The following is a 25,964-nucleotide window of genomic DNA, read 5'->3' as shown; positions in this document are numbered from 1 at the left end:
CTGTCCATGAACCACGGTCCTCTGGTCTTCACCCCCGGACGCTAAGATTACGAGTGTGCACCACCATGTCTGGCCTGACATCGTTTTATTATTTAACTGTGAGGTTTTTTTTTTAAATCCTGGATATAAACCCTTTATGAGATACATGTTCTATAAATATTTTGTTTTCTTAGAAGCTTTTAAGGTAGGAATTTTATTTTATTTATTTTTTTGTTACTGGGGATTGAACCCATAGGCATTCTTCCTCTGGGGTGTACCCCAGCCCTATTTTATTTCTTATTTGGAAACGGGGTCTCACTAGGTTTCTCAGAGCTGGCTGTGAACCTGCAGTCCTCCCTCAGCCTCCCAAGCACTAGGATTACAAGCCTGGGCCACCACGCCCAGCTGAGTTTTAAGGTTTTTTCTTTTTTCTTTCTTTTTTTTATTCTTTATTTTTGAAACAGGGTCTCACTAGGTGGCGGGCCTCACTAAGTAGCCGAGGCTGTCCGCAAACCGCGATCCTCCCGTGTCAGCCTCCCGAGTGCTGCGATGACAAGCGTGCGCCACCACGCCTGGCTGAGTTTTAAATTTTGATGAGGTACAGTTTATAAATTTTTCCTCTGTGGTTTGTGCTTTTCGTTTCATACCTAGAAAGTTCACAGCCTTTGCCACCTAATACCACAAAAATTTTCTTGTAGAAGTTTTGACAGTTTGAAGTTCTCAGATGAATTATGTGCGCCATTTCAGTTTTCGTTTTCAGTTCTTTCTCCCAGTCCTAGCCATGCGGGCTCTGCAGCCGGCGCGGCGCTGGGCCTGCAGCGTTGAGGGTTATGAGGGGAGGGGGCTAGTAACTTATTTCTTAGCCAGGCGCAGGGCAGTACACTTACGAAGTGCAGGGTCAAGGATCTACCTGGCCTTTGTGTCTATTGTATTGGGCAGTGTTGGTTGCTCATCGACTAGGGTGCTTTGAAGCCGCGCACACAGTTTACCTTTCCTGTACCCAGCGCCTCAGGGCTGGAGCGGAGTCGCCCTCGGGCTGCGCCGCGGTGACTGTCATGAAGTTCCGTCTCTCAATCTCTTGTTCTTGATTCAGCGAATAGTAAACACCGATCAGGCTGGAGACCCGCTGGAGGACTAGTAAAGAAGTGCCTCTTACGTGGTGATCACACTGTCCACGAGTGTACAGAACATACACAGAAGTCTCGTTTTCATACTAACATTGCAGCTCAGTATACATTTTGATTCAGCTACAAAGTTCACAGTCCATATCTGAACACTAGTAATAAGTGTAATATGTTAATTTAAGAGTTAGGTTCCAAAACTGTCTTAGAAGGAGACCGGTCAGCTGTGGAATCGTAGGCCATTCCCTGGAAGATGCTCCCCGCTGTCATCCAAGGGGTGCCCTGGACCAGGCCACATCGCTCCTAGGAGACAGGCAGCCAGCTGGCCCGGGGCCTCTGGCCGTTGTCCTCCCTCGCTTGCGGTCCTCTGCCTGAGCACACTTTGCCTGGATGTGGTCTCCCGTGTGTGTCCGCCTACAGGCTGGAATGCACTGCCAGCTCGCCACACGTTCTAATACACGTTACTGCAGAGTCCTAACGTGTGTGTGTGTGTGTGTGTGTGTGTGTGTGTGTGTGTGTGTGTGTGTATGCCTTTGTGGCACTGGGGATGGAACCCAGGGGCATTCTACCTCTCATCTGTACCCTAGCCTGATTTTATTTTTTAACTCAAATAGCATCTCACTAAGTTATGGAGGCTGGTCTTGAACCTGTGATCCTCCTGTCTCACCTTCCCAAGTACTGGAATTATAACTATGTGTATCATGCCTGGCTCTAGTGTGGGGTTTTTTTTTGTGTGTGTGTGTGTGTGTGTGTGTGTGTGTGTGTGTGTGTGGCACTGGGGATGGAACCCAGGAGCATTCTACCTCCAAGCTACACCCCCAGCCCTCTTTTGTATTCTTTATTTTGAAACAAGATCTCACTGAGTTACAAAGGCTGAGTAGCTGAGGCTGGCTGTGAACCGTGATCCTCCCTTCTCAGCCTCCCAAATGCTGGGATTACAAACGTGCGCCACCACATCTGGCTCTAGTTCTAAAATTTTTAAGAGTAGCCGGGCGCGGTGGCGCACGCTTGTAATCCCTGCTCTTGGGAGGCAGAGACAGGAAGATCGCGCAGGTTCGAAGCCAGCTGCTCACGCTGGCTTAGGAGACCCTGTTTCCAAATAAAAATGTAAAAATAGGTCTGGGAGTGTAGCCCGGAGGTAGAAGGGCTTCCAGGAACCCCGGTACCACCAAAAAAATAGTAATAATAATAAATAAAATAAAATTTTTAAGAGTAAATTAGGGCTGGGGATATAGCTCAGTGGTAGAATACTCGCCTAGCATACGGTAGGCCCTTAGTTCAAACCCCAGCATTACAAATTGATATTAACAACAGCAATAATAATTAACTCGCCTTAAAATGTGGTATTTCACGTACTGCGGCTTGCAGTGCCCACAAATGAATCCCTTGTGGGAGGCGTTGAGGGCAGAGCCTGGGCTTTGATGTTAAAGTGGGGTTTTATTTCTGCTTTTCTCTACTAGTTTGAGGACTTGGCCTGGTTACTTAACATCTCTGATCCTTGGTGCCTTCTGTACAGTGCTGATGTTTGCATTAAACAAGGTCATTTTTACTAAGAGCTGGTCCTTGTATGTTTTATTCTCTTTATCCATGAGTACTTTAAACTCAAGTGCATTTTTTTTTTTATTTATTTATTTATTTATTTATTTATTTATTTTGTGGTACTGGGGGTGGAACCCAGAGGCTTTCTACCTCTGGGCTACACTCCCAGACCTATTTTGTATTTTATTAGGAAACAGCGTCTCACTAAGTTGCCGAGAGCCTCAGGCTGGCTTCGAACCTGTGCGATCCTCCTGTCTCAGCCTCCCCAGCGCGGGGATGACAAGCGTGCGCCACCACGCTCGGCAATCAAGTGCATTTTACTTATGTAAAATGTTTGTTTTCAGAATCGTCTAAAAGAAATCGAACACAATCTCTCTAAAATAATGAGACTTGACCATGACATTAAAGCCCTGGAGAGCAGGAAGAAGCAGATGGAGAAAGACAACAGTGAGCTGGAGCAGAAGATGGAGAGGGTTTGTGGGGAGTGTGTCCTCCGTGAGCTGCTGGGGTTATGCTCACGGACCTCATTTACAACATGCTCGCCACGGCTTGGGGGGATAACCGCGTGCGTGCGTGCGTGCGTGCGTGGCGCTGGGGGTTGGACTCGGGCATTCCCCTCTGATCTACACCCCGACTCTATTACTGAGGCAGGATCGCACTAAGTTGCTAAGAGTCTATCGCTGAGGCTGTCCTTGAACCTGTGATCCTCCTGTCTCAGCCTCCCAAGTCCTGAGATTGTAGGTGTGCACTACCATGCATGCCCAGCTCCAGAACTTGGTATTCTTACTACTTCTGTGTCTATGTTAAAGATCCTGAGTAAGCTTTGGTTTATATTGCATACCTCAGTGAGATGGTTTCTTGTATTTATACATAAAGGCTTTTTGGTTTCACGCAGGTTTTTCAAGGGACTGATGAGCAGCTGAATGACTTATACCACAATCACCAGAGAACAGTGAGGGAGAAAGAGAGGAGGCTGGTAGACTGTCAGCGTGAGCTGGAGAAGTTAAACAAAGAGTCTCGGCTTCTCAATCAAGAAAAATCAGAACTGCTTGTCGAGCAGGGTAGGACAGCATTCACTGAGTTTTTTTTCTCACTGTAATGTTTTTATTTTGTGTACGAATGAAGAATCTCCAGGAAATTATGCTGAATGAAAAAAAAAATCAGTCTCCAAAGGCTGGGCATAGTATGTTCCATTTACATAACATTTTCAGATGTCAAAACTTAAGAAATGGTGGACATGTGAGTGGCGGCTGGGGTGTGGAGCAGAGGCCCAGGGGGAGGCGGCTGTGGTCAGTGCTGATGGAAGAGCGCTGAGTGGCTTCTCCCTGTCTGACCACTCAGTGTCTTCACTGTTTTAGCGGATTATGAACTTATACAGATCATAAAAATATGGAGCTTCATACACACACAATGGGTGCAGTAACACTGGGGAGGTTGAATAGGGTTGCTGTAACAGCACTGACATCTGGTTGTAATGCACTGCAGTTTTGCAAAGCCTTCTCATTTAGGAAACAAGGCAGACTACACAAGAGGGTGACGTGTTATCTGTTTCTTGGTGGCGCTTGGGATTGAGCCCGGGCCTCGTGCGTACCACGCAGGTGCACGACCACTGAGCTCTGTCCCCAGCCCTTTTTATTTTACTTTGAGACAGGGTCTCACTCAGTTGCCCGGGCTGGCCGCAAGCCTGCTTCCCCCTCCTGAGAAACTGGGGTCCCAGGCGTGCCACTGCCCAGCTCCCGCCGCGTCATATTTCACAACTGCCCACGAATCTACAGTGACTTCAGCTTTTTGAAAATAAACTGATCAGCCGGGCGCGCTGCACATTTGTAATCCCAGTACTCAGGAGGCTGAGACAGGAGGAGTGCAGCCGCGGCCAGCCTCAGCAACTTAGTGAGCACTTGTGCAGCTCAGACCCTGTTTCAAAAGAAAATAGGGCCGGAGACTGTAGCTTGGAGGTAGAATGGCCCTGAGTTTCATTCCTAGCACCAAAATACATATATGTGCGCACGTGTGTGTGTGTGTGTGTGTGTGTGTGAAGCAATAAAAAGTATTACTTTATTATCTTTCAAGGTCGTCTGCAGTTACAGGCAGATCGCCATCAAGAGCATATTCGAGCCAGAGACTCGTCAATTCAGTCTCTGGCAACACAGCTGGAACTAGATGGCTTCGAGCGGGGACCATTTACTGAAAGACAGATTAAAAATTTTCACAAGCTAGTGAAGGAAAGACAAGAAAAGGAGTCAGAATGTGCCAATCAGCTGATGGTAAATATTTCAAAATACAGTGTTTGTTATGTTCTTTTGTGTCAGATTCTGTAGTTGAATTGTTGTAATTTTTGGATGAACCCTATCTGACATATTTTTAGATTAGTGTCAGGATATATAATCTGCTGTAAGGTAAAAAAAAATTTATGGAAGCAATGTTTTTTAAGTAAAATCTTTTTTTCTTTTTTTTTTTTTTTTTTTTTTGGTACTATGGATTAAACCCAGGGGCATTCTACCTCTGGGCTACATCCACAGCCCTATTTTATTTTTTATTTGGAAATAGGATCTCAGTAAGTTGCTGAAGACCTCACTAAGTTGCTGAGGCTGTCCTTGAACCTGTGATCCTCCTTTCTTAGCCTCCCAAGAACTGAGGTTACAGACATGGACCACCTTCGCTGGTGTAGTAAAATCTCTTTTTAAGGCTAGTTACAAAAAAAAAATTTGCTCACAATTAATAATTATTTTTGGTGCTGCATGTTACATTTAAAACGACTTTTTAAATTTTCCTCAGTGTATATATGTAACTTTTGCAATGAAAATTGTTTGTTTAGTGAAAGAATTAATAATGCCCATTCTTTACATATTTGTTTAGAATGACTTTGCAGAAAAAGAAACTCTGAAACAAAAACAGATAGATGAGATAAGGGATAAAAAAACTGGACTGGGAAGAATAATTGAGCTAAAATCAGAAATCCTAAGTAAAAAGCAGAATGAGCTGAAAAATGTGAAACATGAATTGCAGCAGCTGGAAGGGTCTTCAGATAGGATCCTCGAGCTGGACCAGGAGCTCTCCAAAGCCGTAAGCCGTTCAAATGATCTAACAGTCTTGATGTGTAAGGCATTTAGATCTTGCATTCTGACGTTGATAGCATTCTCTCGTGTGAAATGGACTTACCTGAATATCTTGTGTTGAAATACAATTGTTTAGGCATATGTTGAATGCCATCCATAGTACTGTATTGAAGTTTGCTTTTATTATCATTGCATCATAACCACACACCCTGATGCCGTTCCGAGTGATGGGGATGTACACGCAAGTCCACGGAGGGCCCCATCCCACACCACCTCATCTGGTGTCTTTCTCACCATCTCTGTTTCTGGACCTTGGTGGTTGACAGAGTCATCAGGAAGCCTTTCAGGGCTGGTTGCCCTCAGGCTTGGACGCTTGAGACCTCTTCCCAGTCAAACTCCTGGGGGTGGGGCGTGGAAACACCGCAGAACCTGGTGACTATTGTGAGGTCTTGGGGAAGCGCCATTTACCTAAGTCACAAGCAGGTATATTCCCACTAGGGTCATTTTTATATTATATTAATTTTATATTATATATAATTTTATATTAATTTTATATTAATTTTGTATTAATTTTGACTTGTTACCACTTTTTCTGTGATGAACAATTTTTCTTAGCCAATCTCTTTTTCTTCAAGAATTTCCGGATTTTCTTCCTGCTAATTCATCCCCTCTTTTCACCTCTCCATCACCAGAGTAAGCAGCCTAAGGTGGGGCGAATCCTCTCTGAAGCCCCATCTTGATCATATAAGTAAACATTGTTTTGGCCTTAACCCGCTGTTACAGCATATATTTGCGTCGGTCTGGTACTTTACCACAGTATTGTCACGGGGACCACATCATCCTGTTTTCCCAGTCTCTGTATGCCAGGCAGTGTAATGAATCACATGTGGATTTAGTGAATACTTAATTGCTTAACAAGCCATTCGTGTATATACTTAGGCCTAGTTTTTCTAAGAATGGTTCTTGTTTCCCTCTTTGACTCTTCCAGGTGTATTTACTAATTCTGTACCATTATAGCCTAGTAACTTTTAAGAAGATTTTCCCTAAAGCTTATGTAGTCTTGTGTTTTTTCTCTTGTTGAATATAGCATATAATAGTTTGACTATTCTGAGGAATACACCTTGTCGTTATTTTAATTCTGACACAAAATAATACAGACCTGTGTATCTGATTATTGATTAGGAACGTGAACTAAGCAAGGCCGAGAAGAACAGCAGTGTGGAAACCCTGAAAACAGAGGTCGTGAGCCTTCAGAGCGAGAAGGTGGACCTGGACAGGACCTTGCGCAAGCTGGACCAGGAGATGGAGCAGCTGAACCAGCAAACGACCACCCGCACGCAGTTGGAGATGCTGACCCGAGACAGAGTGCGGTTCCTTTCTGTTCTAGCTGGACTTTGGGGTCTAAAGTAGTCTGTCTTGCATCGTTACTGATAGACTGTGAGGTATTGGTTTGGCATTGGCCTTGTATTTTAGAGGTTAACTGAGCTTAACACTCTGTAAAATAGACTTTTAAGCTTAAAAATTACTTGTATTTATTTATTTTTGAGACAGACTCTTGCTGTGTTTTCCAAGCTGCAAACTCTCCAGCTCAAGAGATCCTCCTGCCTCAGTCTCTGGAGTAGCTGGGATGATAGGCATGTGCTTCTGTGCCTAGCAGAAGTTGTTTTTAATTACAAAAAACTGATAATGTAGAAGTACATACCCCCAAACACATATGTGCACATTGCTGTTAACTTTAGAGGTAGAGAAGTTGTAAAACGTTATCAGACTTTTACCCTTATGGTTTAGCAAGACCGTTCCCAATCTAAGACTTTTAAGAAATACTTTGTTTTCTTCTTGCATTTTTATTTTTAAATTTATTTTTATTTTTTAATTTTTTATTATTTTGTGGGTCTGAGGATGGAACCCAGGGGCATTCAACCTCCATGCTATACCCCTACCCTATTTTTTATTCTTTGTTTTGAAGCAAGGTCTCACTGAGTTGCAGAGGGCCTCACTAAGTAGCTGAGGCTGTCCACGAACCGCGATCCTCTGGTCTCAGCCTCCTGAATGCTGGGATTACAAGCGTGCGCCACCACGCCCGGCTTCTTCTTGCATTTTTATAGTTTTATTTTTAAGTCAAGAGCATTACTCAATCTAGAATTTATTTTTGTTCTTGATATAAAGTGGAATACTGTCTTAATTAATTTTTTTAACATATAGGCTGACAAGGAAGAACAAATCAGAAAGATAAAGTCTAGGCACGGTGATGAATTAACTTCACTGTTGGGGTATTTTCCCAACAAAAAACAACTTGAAGACTGGCTTCATAGCAAATCAAAAGAAATTAATCAGACCAGGGACAGACTTGCCAAATTGAAGTAAGTAGTTGGAATATTATTATTGTAATAGAAATGTCTTGCTTCATGCTTTTATTAATTTTTAAAAATAATTTATTCAGCCGGGTGTGATGGTGGATGCTTGTAATCCCGGTACTTAGGAGGCTAAGATAGGAGGATCACAGGTTCGAAGCCAGCCTTAGCAGCTTAGTGAGGCCCTTCGTAACTTAGTGAGACCCTGTTTCCAAATAAAATATAAAAATATAAAAATAGGTCTGGGGGTATAGCCTGGAGGTAGAAGGTCCCTGGGTTCCATCCCCAGTACCACCAAAAAAATTATTGTTACAAAATGGCATATGTCATATTAATTGACCTATTTTTCTTAGGTCAAATGATAATGTATAGTAATTTTGAATTCTTGTCCCATAAAAGTTTGTAGATCTAAGTAACAAGATTAAATTTCTATAATTGTCTTTGCATTTTTCTGAATAATTATAAAAGCAGTCATTTTTCTTAGATGCTACCTTAGCTGGTGGTCAAAGCGGAGGGTCAGAATTTCACGCAGATTGGTGGGGTTGGTTAGGTTCCTAGGAGACGCGTGCTGGTGTGTGAGTGCTCGTGGAGAGAGGAGCTGGGACTGGCCAGGCAGGGGGAGCTGGCCAGGGCGGTGTCTGGGAAGCCGCCTCCAGGAGCGGTCCGCCCAGCAGGGCGCTTAGAGCTAGAGCAGGGGAAGGCTGCACTCTCCTCGGCTCTTCGGCAGCCACGACGAAAGTGCTCCGTGGAGTTGGGCTCCGAGTGCTGTCCGTGTTGGTTCTTTCCCCATTTTTACTGTGGCTCATAGTGGGGACTAGGACAAGCTCACGTGCAGTCACGTACACTTACCTGAAGCAAATCTACTCCAATATATTGTCTTCTGTTTCACTTTTTAAGAATATGCTGAGCCGCGTGGGAGGCTAAGACAGGAGGATCACAGGTTTGAGGACAGCCTCATCAAGAAGTGAGATTCGCATTAACCCAGTGAGACCCTGTTTCAAAATAAGAAATAAAATCTGGCTGGAGGTGTTTGAAGGTAGAATACCTCTGGGTTCAGTCCCCTAGTACCACACAACACACACACACGCTGAGTACCATGCATTAAGTTAAATTCTGTGACTTGCTGATACATCATAACCTAAAAATTGAAAAATCCTGATAGGTTTGCGAAGATGCTGTTTAAGAGTTGATGGAGAAAAATTGTATTAGTAAGCAAGATCTTTTTACGTGTATGTGTGGTACTCAGAATTGAAACCAGGGTCATTCTGCCTCTGAGGCTGGCTGCAAACCCACGATGATCCTCCTGTCTCAGCCCCTAAGCACTGGGATTATAAGGGTGTGCCACCATCTCTGGTGTTAGCAAAAGCTTTGCTGAGTGAGAGGGACTGCAGGACCAAAGATAACTGTTTACAGGAGAGTAAGGAAATGGTAAGGTACAGGCCGCCCCCCTTCATTCCCTCTAGACAGCAGCAAGCATCTGGCTGAGGCCCTGAACTGGGCCCCAAGACCATGGGTCCTCCACGTCCCCAGGCAGGCAGAATTCTGCCTGAGTCCAGTGTTCTGGGAGCAGGCCGTAGCCAGGAATGGCAGCTGAGTCAGTGTCCAGGGCGTCACCGTCCTTCTAGAAAGGCGTTTGCGCTGGGGCTACAGCTCAGTGGTGGAGCACACGCTCTGCACGCTCACGGCCCAGGCTCGGTCCTGTGACTTCACTAATTAGCCAGACGGACATTTTAGAAGTCTTTGGTCACGCCGGCCCTTTGTGACAATTTGTTAGCAGTTTGCCTTCTATCTGCCTTTCAAATTTTTCTTCACGTTATTTTTTTATTTCTATATTTTTGGTACTGGGTTGGGAACCGAGGGGCATTCTACCTCCGACACCCCCAGCCCTAGTTTTTATTCTTTGACACAGGGTCTCACTGAATTGCAAAGGGCCTCACTAAGTAGCTGAGCTTTCCATGAACTGTGATTCTCCTGTCTTAGCTCGCGCCACCACACCCAGCTCATTTCTCACGTTTTTAATCTACGTTTGTTTTCTTTTTAGCAAGGAACTAGCTTCAACTGAGCAAAATAGGAATCATATAAATAATGAACTAAAAAGAAAGGAAGAACAGCTGTCCAGTTATGAAGACAAGCTTTTCGATGTTTGCGGGAGCCAGGATTTTGAAAGTGATTTAGACAGACTTAAAGAGGATATTGAAAAATCCTCAAAACAGCGAGGTGAGTCACCTGCCTACCCATTGGTTGTCAAGGCAGGTTGGCACTTTGAGTTTTCATTTACAGGTAACCCTTGAGGACGGGAGAGTTTTAAGTCTTGTTAGGAGCTGGCACAGTGGTGCACACCTGTATTCCCAGTATTTGAAAAGCTGAGTGAGACAGGAGGATCGCAGATTTTTTTGGGTGTTTTGGCAGTGGGGATGGAACCCAGAGGCATTTTACCTCCAACCTACACCCCCAGCCCAATTTTACTTCTTTTTTGGAAACAGGGTCTCACTAGGTTCCTGAGAGCCTCACTAAGTTGCCAAGGCTGGCTTTGAACCTGTGATCCTCCTGGCTCAGCCTCCCAAGTACTGGGATTACAGGAGTGTGCCACGATGCCTGTGACGGCTAGATCACAAGTTTGAATGCAGCCTCCGCAACTCAATGAAGCTTGCATCGACTTAGACCCTGTTTCCAAATAAAATCTTGAAAAAAAATAGGGTTGGGGGTGTGTAGACTACTTCTGGGTTCAATCTCCAGCACCGCATCAAGTAAATAAGTAGGTAGGTAGGTAGGTAGGTGGATGGAGAGATGGGTCTCGTCCTGGCCACATGGCTTGGATTCCCATTGTGGCTTTGGGACTTACTGCATGAGTTTGGGCAACTTCTTGAAACCTGGGTTCAGAGTCTTTATCTACAAAATGAAGACAGCTACTCACACCCAGGGTATCAAAAAGGAGTAAATTTGATTATAAATGTAAAGTTCTGAGAACAGTGTCTGGCACTTAGAAAGTTCTGGATAGATGTTAAACTTTTCATATATAACATTATAAAAAAGATAATTTATACAGATCTGTCCTTTGGGAGAAGACTTAATTATGCCTTTTATTTCATTTTAGTGTATTTATAATTAACGAAAAATCATATTTATAGAAACAGAAATGTATTTTTCTCACTGGAGATTCTTTCTTCCGAAGCCATGCTGGCCGGAGCCACGGCGGTCTACTCCCAGTTCATCGCTCAGCTGACGGATGAGAGCCAGTCGTGTTGCCCCGTGTGCCAGAGAGTCTTCCAGACGGAGGCCGAGTTGCAGGAAGTCGTCAGTGACCTGCAGGCCAAGCTGCGGCTCGCTCCGGATAAGCTCAGGTCCACAGAGTCAGAGCTGAAGAAGAAGGAAAGGCGACGTGATGACATGCTGGGGCTCGTGCCCGTGAGGTGAGGGCCGCCGCGCCGCGCCTGGCGGGCTGCGGTGCTGGAACGCGCGTGTTGAAAGAGTAGAATAAAGCCGAGGTCGCGAGCCAGCGCGCCCTGTGCTGTGCTGCTCGTATGCCAGAAGAATGAGCGGTTTTGCTTGAAGATAGGCTTATTTCTTAAACTTGTCGGGTGCGTGTGTGTGTGTGTGTGTGTGTGTGTGTCATGAGATTTGGCTTCAGGGCAAGATTGGAAGATTTAAAACTGTTATTAATATATCACTTTTTTGGGGGTACTGGGAATTGAACCCAGGGGCATTCTACCTTTGAGCTACATCCCCAGTTCTATTTTTTATTCTTTATTTTGAAACAGGGTCTCACTAAATTGCAGGGGTCCTCACTAAGTAGCTGAGGCTGGCTGCGAACTGTAATCCTCTTGTCTCAGCCTCCAGGTACTGGGATTATAAGCGTGCGTCACCACGCCCAGCGATACGTCATTTTCTAAATCCAGCAAAATAATTGTACTGAAAAGCTCTTCTAGAAATCACATCTTAGGCTATATTTTTATGTCATTTCCACTTTTAAAAAAATGAATCAGCCAGGCATGGTGGCGCATGCTTGTAATCCCCGCGCTTGGAAGGTGGAGACAGGAAGATCACGCAGGTTCATAGTCAACCTCGCTGGCTTAAGAGACCCTGTTTCCAAATAAATAAAAAAATATAAAATAGGTCTGGGAGTGTAGCCTGGAGGTAGAAGGGCTTCCAGGAACCCCAGTACCACTTAAAAAAAAAAAAAGAGAACCAGCTAGGTGTGGTGGCTCACACCTGTAATCACAGTACTTGGGAGGCTAAGAGTATTGCAGGGTCAAAGCCAGCCTCAGCAACTTAGCGAGACATTGTTTCCAAATAAAAACTAAATTAGGTCTGGGAGTGTAGCTCAGACATAGAATGCCCCTGGGTTCAATTCTTAGCACCACACACATAAAAAAAAAGAATGAATCATTGATTATTTCTCTTGTTGATATTTTCCCTTGCTTGTATAAAAAATGTAGGTGATGGTCTATTTATAAATAAAATCAAGTCGATATGTAATGATTGCCTGGTGTCTCCCGGAATCTAGAGCACCAGGCTGTTCACAGGACCAGCCTTTCCTAACCCACACGGCCGGTGGTCTCCTTAGAGGCTGGGCTTCCTTCATGCCGTCCGTGAACGTGGCTCAGACACATGCACAGGATTTGGAGAGTGAGGCAGGGAAAGGGATGCGTAGCCTACAGAAACGGTTCTGTGCAGTTATTAGGAAGGGAGCGAAGCGGCCGTGGGAGCAGGAGCACGGCCGGGGCCGGGGCCGGGGCCTTTGGAGTTGGGCAGGCGTGGGGGCTGATCCTGGCAGTTGGGAAGAACAGCATCAGGCAGGCCTAGCTATAACCCTCTTTCATAGGAAGCGAGGAGCCACCCTAAGGGATTTAATCAAAGGTGTTTCAGAAAATTAATGTAGTGATATATTGAGTGGTCCTGCCCTGCGTCCATGTGTAGTCTCTGCGTGCTGTTGCTGGCCTGGTCTCACCAGTAATGGTGATGGCATGTCCACCCCCCGGGTTAGGTTACTACAGAGTACTGTGGCAGCGGGCGTGGTGGCTCACACCTGTCATCCCGGTACTTGGGAGGCCGAGACTGGAGGATTGCAAACTCAAGCCCAGTCTGGTCTCCATCCACAGGACCACCAACAGAAATAAAGCCCACGGCTGCCCTACCTGCCCGCCTGGAGGAGGCTAGCTGCCGTGTCGGAGGAGAGGGCGAGCCTGTGCCTTGGAGCAGTGAGCTGAGAAGTGGGTTGAGGCCAGCCTGGAGGCGGCTGCGGCCCCTGAGACCTCAGGGAACATCCTCAGAGCCTCAGGTCTGGGCAGAACACGGGCTCTTGTTTTAAGCTGTGCAGTAACAGAATAGTAATGCAAACATTGAGACTGCAAACCAGATTATTGGGGCCACAGGAGAGTGTGACCGGGAGAAAGAGCAATACTTAGCCGGAGAGAAGGAGGGGAAAGATTGGGTAGTATTCAAAACTCAACCGAAGGGTAGACCTTGAAGCCGGTGGGAAGCGGGCGAGGAAGCGTGACATTGGGGTGCTCGCTGGGCAGAGACCACGTGGTGTTGACTTAGCCCCTGCCATCCGGCTGCGTGTCCTGCTCACTGTGTCTCCACGGTAAATGCAGAGTTTGTTCTGGGTATTTATTGGCGTGTGACAAGTGTCCACAAAACGTGGTGTGTGGTGTCAGTTTTCTGAGTTTGGCGGCAACCTGGCCAGCGGGGTGCTTCTCACCTGGGGCTTTAAGGTGCTCGCGGTCAGAGACTGGCACAGCCGTCGCAGGCGCGGTGGGGCCGAGTGGACTTCACCTGCTGGCTGGAGCTTGGCTAGCACTGAGACAGTGCCTCCGCGGGGCCTCCACGCGTGTCTGGGGCGTTGGGTAGCAGAGTCGGGTCACCCGGTGAAGTGTCCCCAGGGCGAGTATTCCCAGAGACAGGACAAGGCTGAGAGTCCCCTGTGTCTGGGCTCAGAAGCTGGCACGGGCGCCCCACAGGGCAGCCATTCCCTGCTGATCGCAGTGGTCAGAGCCTGCCAGTGTCAGGGAGGTCACGCACCTCCCCGTGGGAGGAGAGGCCAAGTAACTGGCTGGCGTCCTCTGCGGGTCGCCTTGGGTGGGCCGTGTTTCTGCTCTCCTCGCCTCCGAAGGCACCTGGGCTGGTGCGGAGCACAGTCAGGCTGAGCCCCCGGCGGCCCGAGGGGCTTCACCGTCCCTCTGGGCCCTGGTCCTGCCGCCGGTGAAGTGACTCGGGCTCATTAGGCTCCCCGCAGACCTCGGTGTGGACCAGACTGCCTGGGCGCCCCAGAGGCATCCTAGCGGTCTGCGTGTGGCAGCCACGGGGGCGCAGGGCTACGCAGAGTAGCGTGAGAGCTGCTCTTGGTGGTGAAGTGCAAGAAAGGGCATGTAGCCCTGTTCCCTTGTCTTCTCAGAGGCGTGCCCTCTGCACCAGCGGTGCCTGAGAGCTCTCTGCTGGCTTGTGCTGTCAGTGCAGGGAGGGCAGCAGCGTCCTGCCGTGTGGGGCCCGCGCGAGTGGGAAACCAGGCCGTTATCACCAGGCTATTAGTCGGGCCTGGTGTGCTGGTGAGGGCTGGCCAGGAGCACAGAGTGATTGCGGGGAGTGCCAATGGAGGCGGCAGAGAGGACCCTGGAGAGGCCTGTGGGCGGCCATGCGGGGCCTGGAGGAAGGACATCCAGGTGCTAGAAAGTCTCTAAGGACAGACTGATAGAAGGTGAGCAAGGGAAGTAGAAGCACCCGGATCGTGCTTATCCTCTTTGGGGAAAGTAATATTTTCATTTAAAGCCCCAAACTACTCTGTGTTGGGGGTGTGGCGAGGGTTTACTGGGGATGGAACCCAGGGGCATTCTACTACTGAGCTGCACCCCCAGGCAAATTTTATTTTATTTATTTATTTTTTTTGTGGGTCTGGGAATGTAACCCAGAGGCATTCCACCTCTAAGCTACACCCTCAGCCCTATTTTTTTATTGTTTATTTTGAAACAGGGTCTCACTAAGTTGCGGAGGGCCTTGCTAAGTAGCTAAGGCTGGCCGTGAACCGGGATCCGATTCCTGTCTCAGCCTCCCAATGCTGGGATTACAAGTGTGGGCCACCATGCCTGTCTCTGCTTTATTTTTATTGTGAAGCAGGGTCTTGCTAAGTGTTCCGGTGCTGGCCGGAAACCTGCAATCCTCTCAGCCTGCCGAGTACTGGGATTGCAGGTGTGCCCCACTGTGTCTGGGTGCAAACCAGCTCATGCAGTGAGCGCGCCTCTGTGAAGGAAATCACAGCTGAAACTCGTGTCTTATGGCACCTCGCAGAAATGAAACCTGGCTGTTGCCTCGTGTCTCCATTTTATATATCCATGTGTGACCCCTTTGGTATGCAGTCCCCTTGAAAAAGGAAGGTGTTCAAAGACAGGTGATTTGGGTCTACTGTAAGAAATGATAGGTAAGCAAGAGGGTGGATTTGCTAATCAGATTGATCTAATCTCACATGGTATGCATGTATGAAAACACAACATCATAGATTTATACAATCATGATTTGTTCACTAGAAATAATATTAATAAAAACTTGTGAACCATGAGAAAATAAAACTTAATCCTAATAGATCTCAATAATCTCAGCAGCCTGATCTCAACAGCCTGATCTCTAAGGCAGTTTCTTTACTTTTTTTTTCTTTTTTCTTTCTCTCTTTTTTTTTTTTTTTTTTTTTTGGTGGTGCTGGGGTGGAACCCAGGGTCTTTTCTACCTCTGGGCTATACTCCCAGACCTATTTTTTTTTTTTTATACTTTATTTGGAAACAGGGTCTCACTGAGTAGCTGAGGCTGGCTTCAAACCTGTACAATCCTCCTGTCTCAGCCTCCCAAGTGCTGGGATTACAAGCGTGCACCACCACGCCTGACTTTTTTACTTTTCCTTAGAAATTATTTTGGCTTTTTAGGTCTACAATCAAAAGAGATGGTTCCAGCCAGGTGAGCGACACACACCTGTAATCATGGTTCTTGGCAGGCCAACACAGGAGAATCGTAGATTGCAGGCAACTTGTGAGACTCTCTTTCAAAAAATAAGAGGGCCGGGGTGGACCTCAGAGACAGAATGCCCCTGGTCAATCCCTAGTGACCCCCACACACATACACAAACACACTTACAAAGATGGCGCCAGCCAGCACAGTGGTAGATGCCTGTGACACCAGCCACTCGGACTGAGGCAGGAGAATCGCAACTCAAGGCAGCCTGGGCAGCTGTCAGGCAGTGGTAGAGTGCCCCTGGGGTTCAGTCCCCATTACCACACACAGAAACACTCCACAGCACACGCTGGGCCACGATGATAAAGGGTTCTGCCTTGTGCGTGGAATGGGAAATAGGAATAAATTTACATGTGTTGCCTCAATTCCCCACCAGGGTGCCCAGTGAAGAGTGCTCAGCTGGCACGACGCACTCAGAGCTCCACCATGGTTTAGCTGCTGGCCTGGGACTGCAGTATTCTGGAAGTAATACAAGCATGGAATTAATTACTCATAATTATTTAACTTTGTACTTCATGTATGAAATAAGAATACTTCATATTCCACGTTGTATAAAACTATGGGTCTCTTGCCACAGATCAACTCAGGTTGGCATGTCTTGGTCATAGGGTGTACTTATTAAAAATCGGCAGGTGTAGCCGGGCATGGTGGCGCACGCTTGTAATACCAGCATTCAGGAGGCTGACACCGGAGGATTGTGGTTCGCGGACAGCCTCAGCTACTTAGTGAGGCTCTACAACTCAGTGAGACCCTATTTCAAAATAAAGAATAAAAAATGGGACAGGGAGTGTAGCTCAGAGGTAGAATGCCCCTGGGTTCCATCCCCAGGCCCGCAAAAAAAGAAAAAGGAAAAAAAAAGAAAATCGGTAGGTGTAGCCAGGTATGGTTGGGAGGCTGTGACAGGAGGATTACAGGTTCCAGAACATACTCAGCAACTTAGACCCTGTTTCAAAATTAAAAAATAAAATCGGGCTGGGCCTGTGCCTTAGAAGGTGCAATGATCTGGGTTTAATCTTCAGTACCACCAAAAAAAAAAAAAAAAAAAAAAAAAATCAGATATATACAAGTGGCAGTCCTTGATTTTCTGGTTTTTACTAAGATTCCTACTAGCCCCATACCCAAGGTTGACCAGGGCGAGCTCAGTCGCAGGACCGGCGTGCAGCAGAGAGGGCTGCCGGGGAAGGACGGAGGGCCTTCCTCTCCACTGGGAGGTGCCGTGCGTCCCTGGGTGGCCTGAGCTGGACATTTGACTCCAAAGCAGCCATTACTCAAGAAGTCAGAACCCTAGTGGAAGTGAAGACTCTCCTGACTGTGAGAGTTGCCTGTGATGTCCAAACGAGAGACGACTGCGCTTGTGCTACACTTACCGGAAGAACGGTCTTGTATTTCTCCTGGGCTAGATAGCAGACTGTATTTTCTTAGATTTTGAAAGACCGTCTGTAATGTTACATATAGAGACCCATATTAATAACTTAATAAATAGTATTAAAAGATTCCTATTAGCAGCTTAATGTATTATACCACTTCAACTTACTGTATTCATTTAAGTAAAGATTTGGAATTTTTTCTGAAACAAACTTGATTTTTAAAAACTTGAATATAAGGGTTTTTTTCGCTTCAGAAGTATCAACAAAATATGGGCGGAGCCAGTACCTGCCTGAGAAGTGGCAGTTCATTAGTTAGAATACTGATACGGAAGTTGAAAAGATAAAGACGCTTTTGTACCTTAAACTCATGTATCTTTAGTTGAGTGTCTGGCTTCCTTCCTCTATGTATCTTTTTTTTCTTAATTTTTAATTTTGAATCATTTTCTACTTACAGAAAAATTGCAGAAATAGTACAGAGAGTTTATAGGCACCCTTCACCCAACTTCTCCTGATGTTGATAATTTATGTAAGCATAACCTAGTTATCAAAACCAGGGAATTAGCCTGGTGTGGTAGCGCACGCTTGTAATCCCAGCATTTGGGAGGCTGAGACAGGAGGATCATGGTTCACGGACAGCCTCAGCTACTACTTCGTGAGGCCCTTTGCATCTCAGTGAGACCCTGTTTCAAAATAAAGAATAAAAAACAGGGTTGGGAGCGTAACTCAGAGGTAGAATGCCCCTGGGTTCCATCCCCAGCACCGCATGTAGTTGTGTTTCTATACTGAGGCTCCTGTGGTCTATAACAGTTCAGCAGTTTTTGTTTTTCATGACTGTGGCATTTTTGATGACTATGATCAGTGTATAGAATATTTTTCAAGCCAGGTGTGGTAGCGCACGCCTAGTACGTGGGAGGCTGAGGCAGGAGGATCACGGGTTCATGACCAGCCTCAGCTACTTGTGAGGCCGTTTGTAACTTAGTGAGAACCTGTTTCAAAATAAAACTAAAATAGGACTGAGGGTGTAGTTTTCAGAGGTTGAATGCCCCTCTGAACTAGGTTCAATCTCCAGTACCCCACACACACACAGAAAAAAGAAGTTTGAGAAGCAGGATATTAGGATATTGACATACTCTCAATGAATTGCCCCTAAATTATCTTTTAATTATAAAGAGAGAAGTAGTAAGTTTACGGTGGAGAAGACTACCTGACACCACCTTCCCCACGAGGAGGAGCAGAGTCATTGGCAATAAGACACGCTGACATCCTGTTGCCACTGAAGGGACACCCAGAGAGGGGCAGCGTCACGTCTGTGGTGTTCATGCCCAAACAGCAGGGCCTCCGTCCAGCCATAAGAAAGCTCAGCTACGGTAGCTTTGGAACCCAGTGGCATTCCACCTCTGACTACACCCCCAGCCCTGTTTTTTTAGGTCTTTTCTTGATACAGGGTCTCACTAAGTTGTGGAGGACCTCACTTCACAAGTTGCTGAGGCTGGCCGAGAGCCTGCGATCCTCTTACCTCATCCTCCCAAGTCCTGAGGTCATAGGCGTGCGCCGCCACGCCCGCTCAGGTGGATTGTTTCTAGTTGTGTGTTTTCTGTTAAGGCAAAGCATAATTGATCTGAAGGAAAAGGAAGTACCAGAGCTAAGAAACAAACTGCAGAGTGTCAGCAGAGACATGCAGCGCCTGAAGAATGACACAGAGGAACAGGAAACGCTCCTGGGTACAATAATACCTGAAGAAGAAGGTGCCAAAGTCTGCCTGACCGATGTTACCATCATGGAGAGGCTCCAGGTAAGTGTGCTGCTTAAGGCAAGCAACACCTGGTTCATGGTGACCTGCCTGTGAGACGGGAGAGCGTTAAAAACCGTCGCTGTTTTCGGGTACGGATTGTGTTTAGAATTCCAGGAAGTCTTAGGGAGTAAATGATTCATTTGTGTTCCTGGGTTTGGATTTTTTTTATTCATAAATTGTGTAAATGAAGACAATTCTGTTTTTCATTTTCAGTCAGCTTCCTTTTCTTTATCTCATTTGAATTGCTAAAAATTAATTTCACTTTCATCTTAACTAAATTGCTAAAAAGCTTTCGAATTATCATAATGCAGTAAGTTCCTTAGAGGAAATAACTGTCCTGTTCTTAAGATGGAACTTAGAGATGTTGAAAGAAAAATCGCACAGCAAGCGGCTAAGCTACAAGGCATAGACTTGGGTCGGACTGTTCAGCAGGTGAACCAGGAGAAGCAGGAAAAGCAGCACAAACTGGATACAGGTAAGATGGCCTGTTTTCCACACCGAAGAGGACCTCAGCATCACCAGGATGTTCTTTTTGTGATAGATTTTAGGCCTGTTCCATGGAGCTTTCTTCCTCCCCGCCCACAGGGTACCCGTTCTCTTCTCCCCCAGGGCACTGGTTCTCTTGTGTCAGCAGCATCGCTCCGCTGTCTGCTCTGCGCCCATTTGGACTGGTGGGCGGAGAGCAGAGAACTGCTTGCTCTCGGTCGCGCCTGCCCCGTGAGCTTCACCTGAGCGGCCCGGGCGGGGCTGGGAAGCGTGGCTGGGGCTCCTCATGACACTCCTGTGTAGTCGGTGGGACCCACAGGGATCCCGCCTTCATGGATGCCACAGACCTATACAAGCTGGAAGGATTTTCTGTAGTCTTAAGTTAATCACTGCGTCAATATGTCTTTGTGTAGTTTCCAGCAAGATTGAATTGAATCGTAAGCTTATACAGGACCAACAGGAACAAATTCAGCACCTAAAAAGCACAGCAAATGAACTTAAGTCAGAGAAACTTCAAATATCCACTAATTTGCAACGTCGTCAGCAACTGGAGGAACAGACTGTGGAATTATCTACTGAAGTCCAGTCTTTATATAGAGAGATAAAGGTGTGAACATTCTTACATGTTTGTTTATTAAATTAATCCAAATATATGAAGTCTTCCTTCTTGCAATAATGGCCAGAACTGCTGGACTGTGAGGATCGACTAAACATGGTATAGTTATTCTTTGTGTGTGTGCTGAGTGATGGGAGTTTGTCCTGCTGAGGAGGAGTTTGGCCATGAGTAGGAGGAACCCGCTGCTGGTAAGATAGGACATCGTGTGACAGGTGGTCACGTGCTGATTGGATAGCTCTCTGAGGATGGCTTCCTGGGTGGGAGGCGTGTGTTGCTCTACCCTGGCAGATACCCTCCACGGCACTGTTTCCATTTGATTACAGATGCACTCCCAGAGCCCTCACCAAGACAGCAGCACTGATGCCCACGTGTGCTGGAATGCATTTGCCAAGTCAGCTCTAAGACTCAACCAGTAAAATTGTGAACAGTTTTAGAAACGGCAGTCCTACCTAGGTTGCCATAAGTATACACAGTCATTCACTAAGTGCCGAGTAAATTTTTAACCCATTTATCCTCAACTACCAAAAATGTTTCTTTGGTATTCAAATATTTATGGATTTTAGATTATCAGAGGCTTGGAATATCTTTTAAAATATTATTACCTTGCATTTATATTTTTTTTTACTATTTATAAATCACTTTTACATTAAAACACTCAATGTCTCAGCCATGCTATTGAGTTAGATGACTAAATCTCCTCTTTATAAAAAAAAGAAAATTGGGTTTTACACATGGCCCAGTTTATGCATCTAATAGGAGGTGGCATTGATTTCAGATAGTCCTTTTAATGTGGAGACGTGACTTCCTACCACACCACACACTTTGCACTATGAGAAAATATGAGAAAATACACGTACAACATAGCAATACCAAGTCATTGTATCTACCTTTATAGCTCGGTAGACATTTCAGGATCTGAGGGTCCTTGAGGATCGTTGTTTTGAACGTTGGTTATCATCTAAGTTGTTGTAAAGTTGTCAGAGGGCTAAGTAATGAGGAACTCTGATTAGTAGTACAGTTCATGACTTGAATGTGCGCTTCCTTCCAAAACCGGGTGGACAGATCAGTACCATATACTTTTATTGCTGCAAAATAGCTGCTTAGACTAAGTTCAAGGACAAACGTGGTCTGCCATCTTGCTCCCATCTGTTAGAGAATCCTGGGTGGAATGAGCCTTCCTGTTCTTTGATCACACAAAGCTGCCATAGGCCCCTATTAATAGATGTGGAAACTCGGGCCTGAAGCCACGTGATACGCTGAGAGCGCATGGCCTGGACCCGGGGTCGAGCAGCGGCTGAGGCAGCGCTGAGAGGTGGAGGTGAGCGCTGAGCCCCGGCCGGCCGGGCTGCTGTCTTCACAGCTGTGGCTCTGGACAAGACCTCTCGCTCCTCTGAAAGGGGAGACGCTAGCAGCCCCACCTCCCAGCGCTGCTGACAGGGGTAATGAGTTGAGTTGAGGCCTGTCACGTAGAAGACTGACGCTGACACCTAGAGTAAAAGGGTGGGAAGTTATATGAGGCTCTGTTTTCTGATCTTTTTAGGATGCTAAAGAGCAGGTGAACCCTTTGGAAACAACATTGGAAAAGTTCCAGCAAGAGAAAGAAGAATTAATCGACAAAAAACAAATGAGCCACAAAATAGCACAGGATAAAGTAAGGTTTCATACATGTATTTACGTGTCAAACGTCTATTGTACACTTAACATACAGCACTACTGCCTTACATGAAATTATATAGATAAAAGCTAAATGGTATTTTCAGATACATGGCCCATATACATGGTGTATACATATCTAGATACACACTACATAGGGGTCATACATGCTAGGCAGCTGCTCTACACTGGGCTGCATCCTCAGTCTGATGCCATCATTTCAACATTAGAAATTCTTTTTAGCATAAAAACTAAATTGTAAGTACTTTGCTTCTTGATCTAAAATAGAAGTTAAGGGGCGGGCGTGGTGGCACACACTTGTAATCCCTGTGCTTGGGAGGCAGAGACAGGAGGATCGTGCAGGTTCAAAGCCAGCCAAGAGACCCTGTTTCCAAATAAAAATATAAAATAGGTCTGGGAGTGTAGCCCGGAGGTAGAAGGGCTTCCAAGAAGCCCAGTACCACACACATAAAAAAAGTTTAAAATAGAAGTTAAGAATTGATACAGTCAGGCGTGTCAATTATGCATGCTTGTAATCTCAGCATTCCTGAGGCTGAGACTGGAGGACCGCGGTTTGCCGCCAGCCTCAGCTACTTAGTGAGGTCCTCCGCAACTCAGTGAGACCCGGTTTGAAAATCAAGAATAAAAAATAGGGCTGTGGGTGTGGCTCGGAGGTAGAATGCCCCTGGGTTCCATTACCCCCACCCCCACCCCACCCCTGGCAAAAAAGAATTGAGACTGTTTAATGTGTTCCCACTGGAGAAAGAGGCAGTCGGCTAAGGTTGGTAGCGAGGGCCCGGAATCTGAAGTCCCTAACATTCAAGCCACTGTTCACTGTTCTCAGAGTAGGTGTCCTGGTCCCAGCTAGAGTAAATTTAGTAAATATTTTTCCACAGCTGAATGATATCAAGGAGAAGATTAAGAATATTCATGGTTATGTGAAAGACATTGAGAATTATATTCAGGATGGAAAAGACGACTATAAGAAGGTAACTAAAACTTAACATCATTTATTCAGTTACATTTCCGTTTTGTGTGCTTAAACTCTTTCCTTTTTTTGTAGCAAAAAGAAACTGAGCTTAATAAAGTAATAGCACAACTAAGTGAATGTGACAAAAGCAAAGAAAAGATAAATAAGGAGGTGGGGACCGTGAGGCAGGACATCGACACGCAGAAGGTGAGGCTTTTCCCCGTGTGCCGCTGGCGCCTGCGCGCCGCTTCCCGTCTCCTCCAGTAGAGTAGAAAAGCAGACCTAGGACAGCAGTTTCAACAGCATAATTTTTCCATTCGTTTTTGTTTTTATTTTCAATAAAAGGGCCATGTGGTAAAGGTATAAACATAAGGCATAAAGTCCAGAGTCCCTCTCCTCCTGATTTCCAGTCTCACTCCTAGATAGCATTACTGTTTGTTTCTTGTTCTTGTGTGTGCGCGCGTGTGCGTGTGTGTGTGTGTGTGTGTGTGTGTGTGGTACCAGGATGGAACCCACCGGCATTCAACCTCTGCTCTACCCCCAGCCCTATTTTTTACCCTTTACTTTGAAACGGTCTCACTAAGTTGCGGAGGGCCTCACTAAGTAGCTGAGGCTGGCCGTGAATCTGCAATTCGCCTGCCTCAGCCTCCCAAGTGTGCGCCACCAGGCCCAGCTTCCTTGGTTCTTAATAAGGGGGAAAAAAAATCAAAAGCCTAGTCCCTAGGAAGAAGAGCCTGGGAGAGGCTTGGCAGCTACCTGCAGTGGTATGTGGGCTGCCTCAGCCACAAAGGACACTGACAGTCATGTCATAATACCGCTTATAATAGGTTTGTGTATATTTATAGTACTTCCAGGGAAAATAAAGTTACCCTGACTAATTGACAGGTTTTTAAGAACGCTAAAAATGGTAATTCCTAGAGGGTTGTGTGTGAACACAGCAGGTGAGAGAAAGCCCCGGCGTCCGCCCCGCGCCTCCGCCCCATCCTCTGTCCCCTGGTCTTCACAGTGCCCCTCCCACCTCCAGCATCACCGCCCTGGCCTCGGCTGCAAGGGCTGCCACCAGAGCTGTCAGAGGTGGGCCCAGCCCCATCTTGGAGAAGTTCTGACTCCAGGTCCAGGATAAGTTTGCAGCATAGAAGGTTTTGTCGGCCAAACGCAGTTGTTTCTTCAAGTAAGAAAAAATGTTTTCCTAAATTCCAAAGAGTCGACTTGTAAGCCGTTTCCTAATGTTTCTCTTGACAGTACAGTCTATTAAAATCACCAAGAGAACTGCTGAGATCATTTTATTTTCTGTTGCTGCTGAATGGATTTCTTTTCAATGATGAATGTACTCAGTAATAACAGGCAGTTTTTAAATTTTAATTCAGTGGCCAGGAAAGTATCAAGAAGTCCACAGATATCTACTACTTTGTGACATTCTTCCTGCCTTATATAATTCTTATCGGTCATCTGTCCCTTATCCAAAACGCTTAGCACCAAAAGTCTTAGATCTTGGAGTTTTTCCAGTTTTGGAATATTTGCACAGACTTTACCAGTTCAGCAGCCCTGATCCCCAGATCCAGGTCTTCAGCTTAAGGCTGTTCAGTCGACCTGAAAGCAGCGGTCGTACCTGACGTGTACTTAGGATAGCTAACAATTTTGGCGCATACCATGAGGCAGACACAACCAGGAGAATGAATAGGGGGAACCTTAGCAGCAATACTGATCTCTTGTGACTTTTAAAATTAAATTTATCTTTAATACCGTAAGAACATAATAGAATGATCAACAGTTCCATCCTGGGGTTCCTGGGCACGATGTCTCTCTTGACAGTATAGTTTATTAAAATCACCAACCTCAGCCAGGGATGGTGACGCACACTTGTAATCCCAGCACTCAGGAGGCTGAGATAGAGGATCGCGGTTCGCGGCCAGCCTCAGCTACTTAGCAAGGCCTTTTGCAACTCAGTGAGACCCTGTTTCAAAACAAAGAATCAAAAATCGGATTGGGAGTGTAGGTTGGAGGTAGAATGCCTGTGGGTTCCATCCCCAGTACCGAAAAAAGAAATAATCACCAGCCTCCAAACCACTGAGGTATAGCAGTTAAATAGTAAGATTTTATGCCATTATTCTAGATTCCTGTTTTGTCTGTTTTTATAATGAACATGTTTAATAGCTTTTGTGTGTGTGTGTGTGTGTGTGTGTGTGTGTGTGTGTGTGTGTGTGTGCTACTGGGATTCCTGGAAACCCTTCTACCTCCGGGCTACACTCCCAGATACCTATTTTTTTTGTTGTTGTTATATTTTTATTTGGAAAAAGGGTCTCTTAAGCCAGCACAGCTGGCTTCGAACGAACCTGTGTGATCCTCCTGTCTCTGCCTCCCAAGCGCAGGGATTACAAGCGTGCCCACCACGCCCGGCTTAATAGCATTTTTACTAAATACACTAATAGTTTTTTTTTTTTTTTTTTGGTGGTACTGGGGTTCCTGGAAGCCCTTCTACCTCCGGGCTACACTTTTTACATTTTTATTTGAAAACAGGGTCTCCTAAGCCAGCGTGGCTGGCTTTGAACCTGCGTGATCTTCCCGTCTCTGCCTCCCAAGCGCGGGGATTACAAGCGTGCGCCACCACGCCCGGCCACTATTCTTAAGTATGCCCAAATCATTTGTTATGGGACCACCCCTACTGAACAGGGAACCTGGGATGTTTTACATCATGGCCATAAAAAGGCAGTTAACGTGCACTGTAGGGGCCATCCCTACGGGTCTGTGCCTGGGTGCGAGTGCGCCTTCGGGGAGGCCGGAGGCAGCCGCTCACGCAGACGCTAGCGCTGCCGGGCAGTACCTGCCCTTATCGTCTCCTGTTAGTATCTCAGCCGTTCTTGTTAATGTTTACGTTCTGTTTACATTTAGATACAAGAAAGGTGGCTACAGGATAACCTTACTTTAAGAAAACGAAATGAAGAACTCAAAGAAGTTGAAGAAGAAAGAAAACAACATTTGAAGGAAATGGGTCAAATGCAGGTTCTGCAAATGAAAAAGTATGTTTTGAAAAATCACCTTGTA

At 46.1% G+C, this 25,964-nt stretch overlaps 1 protein-coding gene across 1 annotated transcript in view; it reads left to right on the top strand.

The window, feature by feature from the left end:
- The window catches only part of RAD50 (RAD50 double strand break repair protein), a gene marked incomplete at both ends in the record, with an annotated part of 53,437 nt that overhangs the window by 9,268 nt on the left and 18,205 nt on the right, over positions 1-25,964 (top strand). The window contains 15 exons of the mRNA XM_080698887.1: positions 2,984-3,112; positions 3,535-3,700; positions 4,710-4,903; positions 5,496-5,702; positions 6,878-7,060; positions 7,898-8,055; positions 10,088-10,263; positions 11,219-11,456; positions 19,008-19,197; positions 19,546-19,672; positions 20,097-20,290; positions 21,840-21,950; positions 22,849-22,941; positions 23,016-23,129; positions 25,812-25,939. Coding sequence (XP_080555013.1) covers positions 2,984-3,112; positions 3,535-3,700; positions 4,710-4,903; positions 5,496-5,702; positions 6,878-7,060; positions 7,898-8,055; positions 10,088-10,263; positions 11,219-11,456; positions 19,008-19,197; positions 19,546-19,672; positions 20,097-20,290; positions 21,840-21,950; positions 22,849-22,941; positions 23,016-23,129; positions 25,812-25,939 — 2,408 coding nt within the window. The remainder of the gene's footprint in view (positions 1-2,983; positions 3,113-3,534; positions 3,701-4,709; positions 4,904-5,495; positions 5,703-6,877; positions 7,061-7,897; positions 8,056-10,087; positions 10,264-11,218; positions 11,457-19,007; positions 19,198-19,545; positions 19,673-20,096; positions 20,291-21,839; positions 21,951-22,848; positions 22,942-23,015; positions 23,130-25,811; positions 25,940-25,964) is intronic.

Source organism: Muscardinus avellanarius (assembly GCF_963383645.1).
Source record: "Muscardinus avellanarius genome assembly, chromosome: 7".
In the NCBI taxonomy this organism is placed as follows: Eukaryota; Metazoa; Chordata; class Mammalia; order Rodentia; family Gliridae; genus Muscardinus; species Muscardinus avellanarius.
The sequence above is the reverse complement of the archived record's forward strand: the minus strand, read 5'-3'. Positions and strand labels throughout refer to the sequence as shown.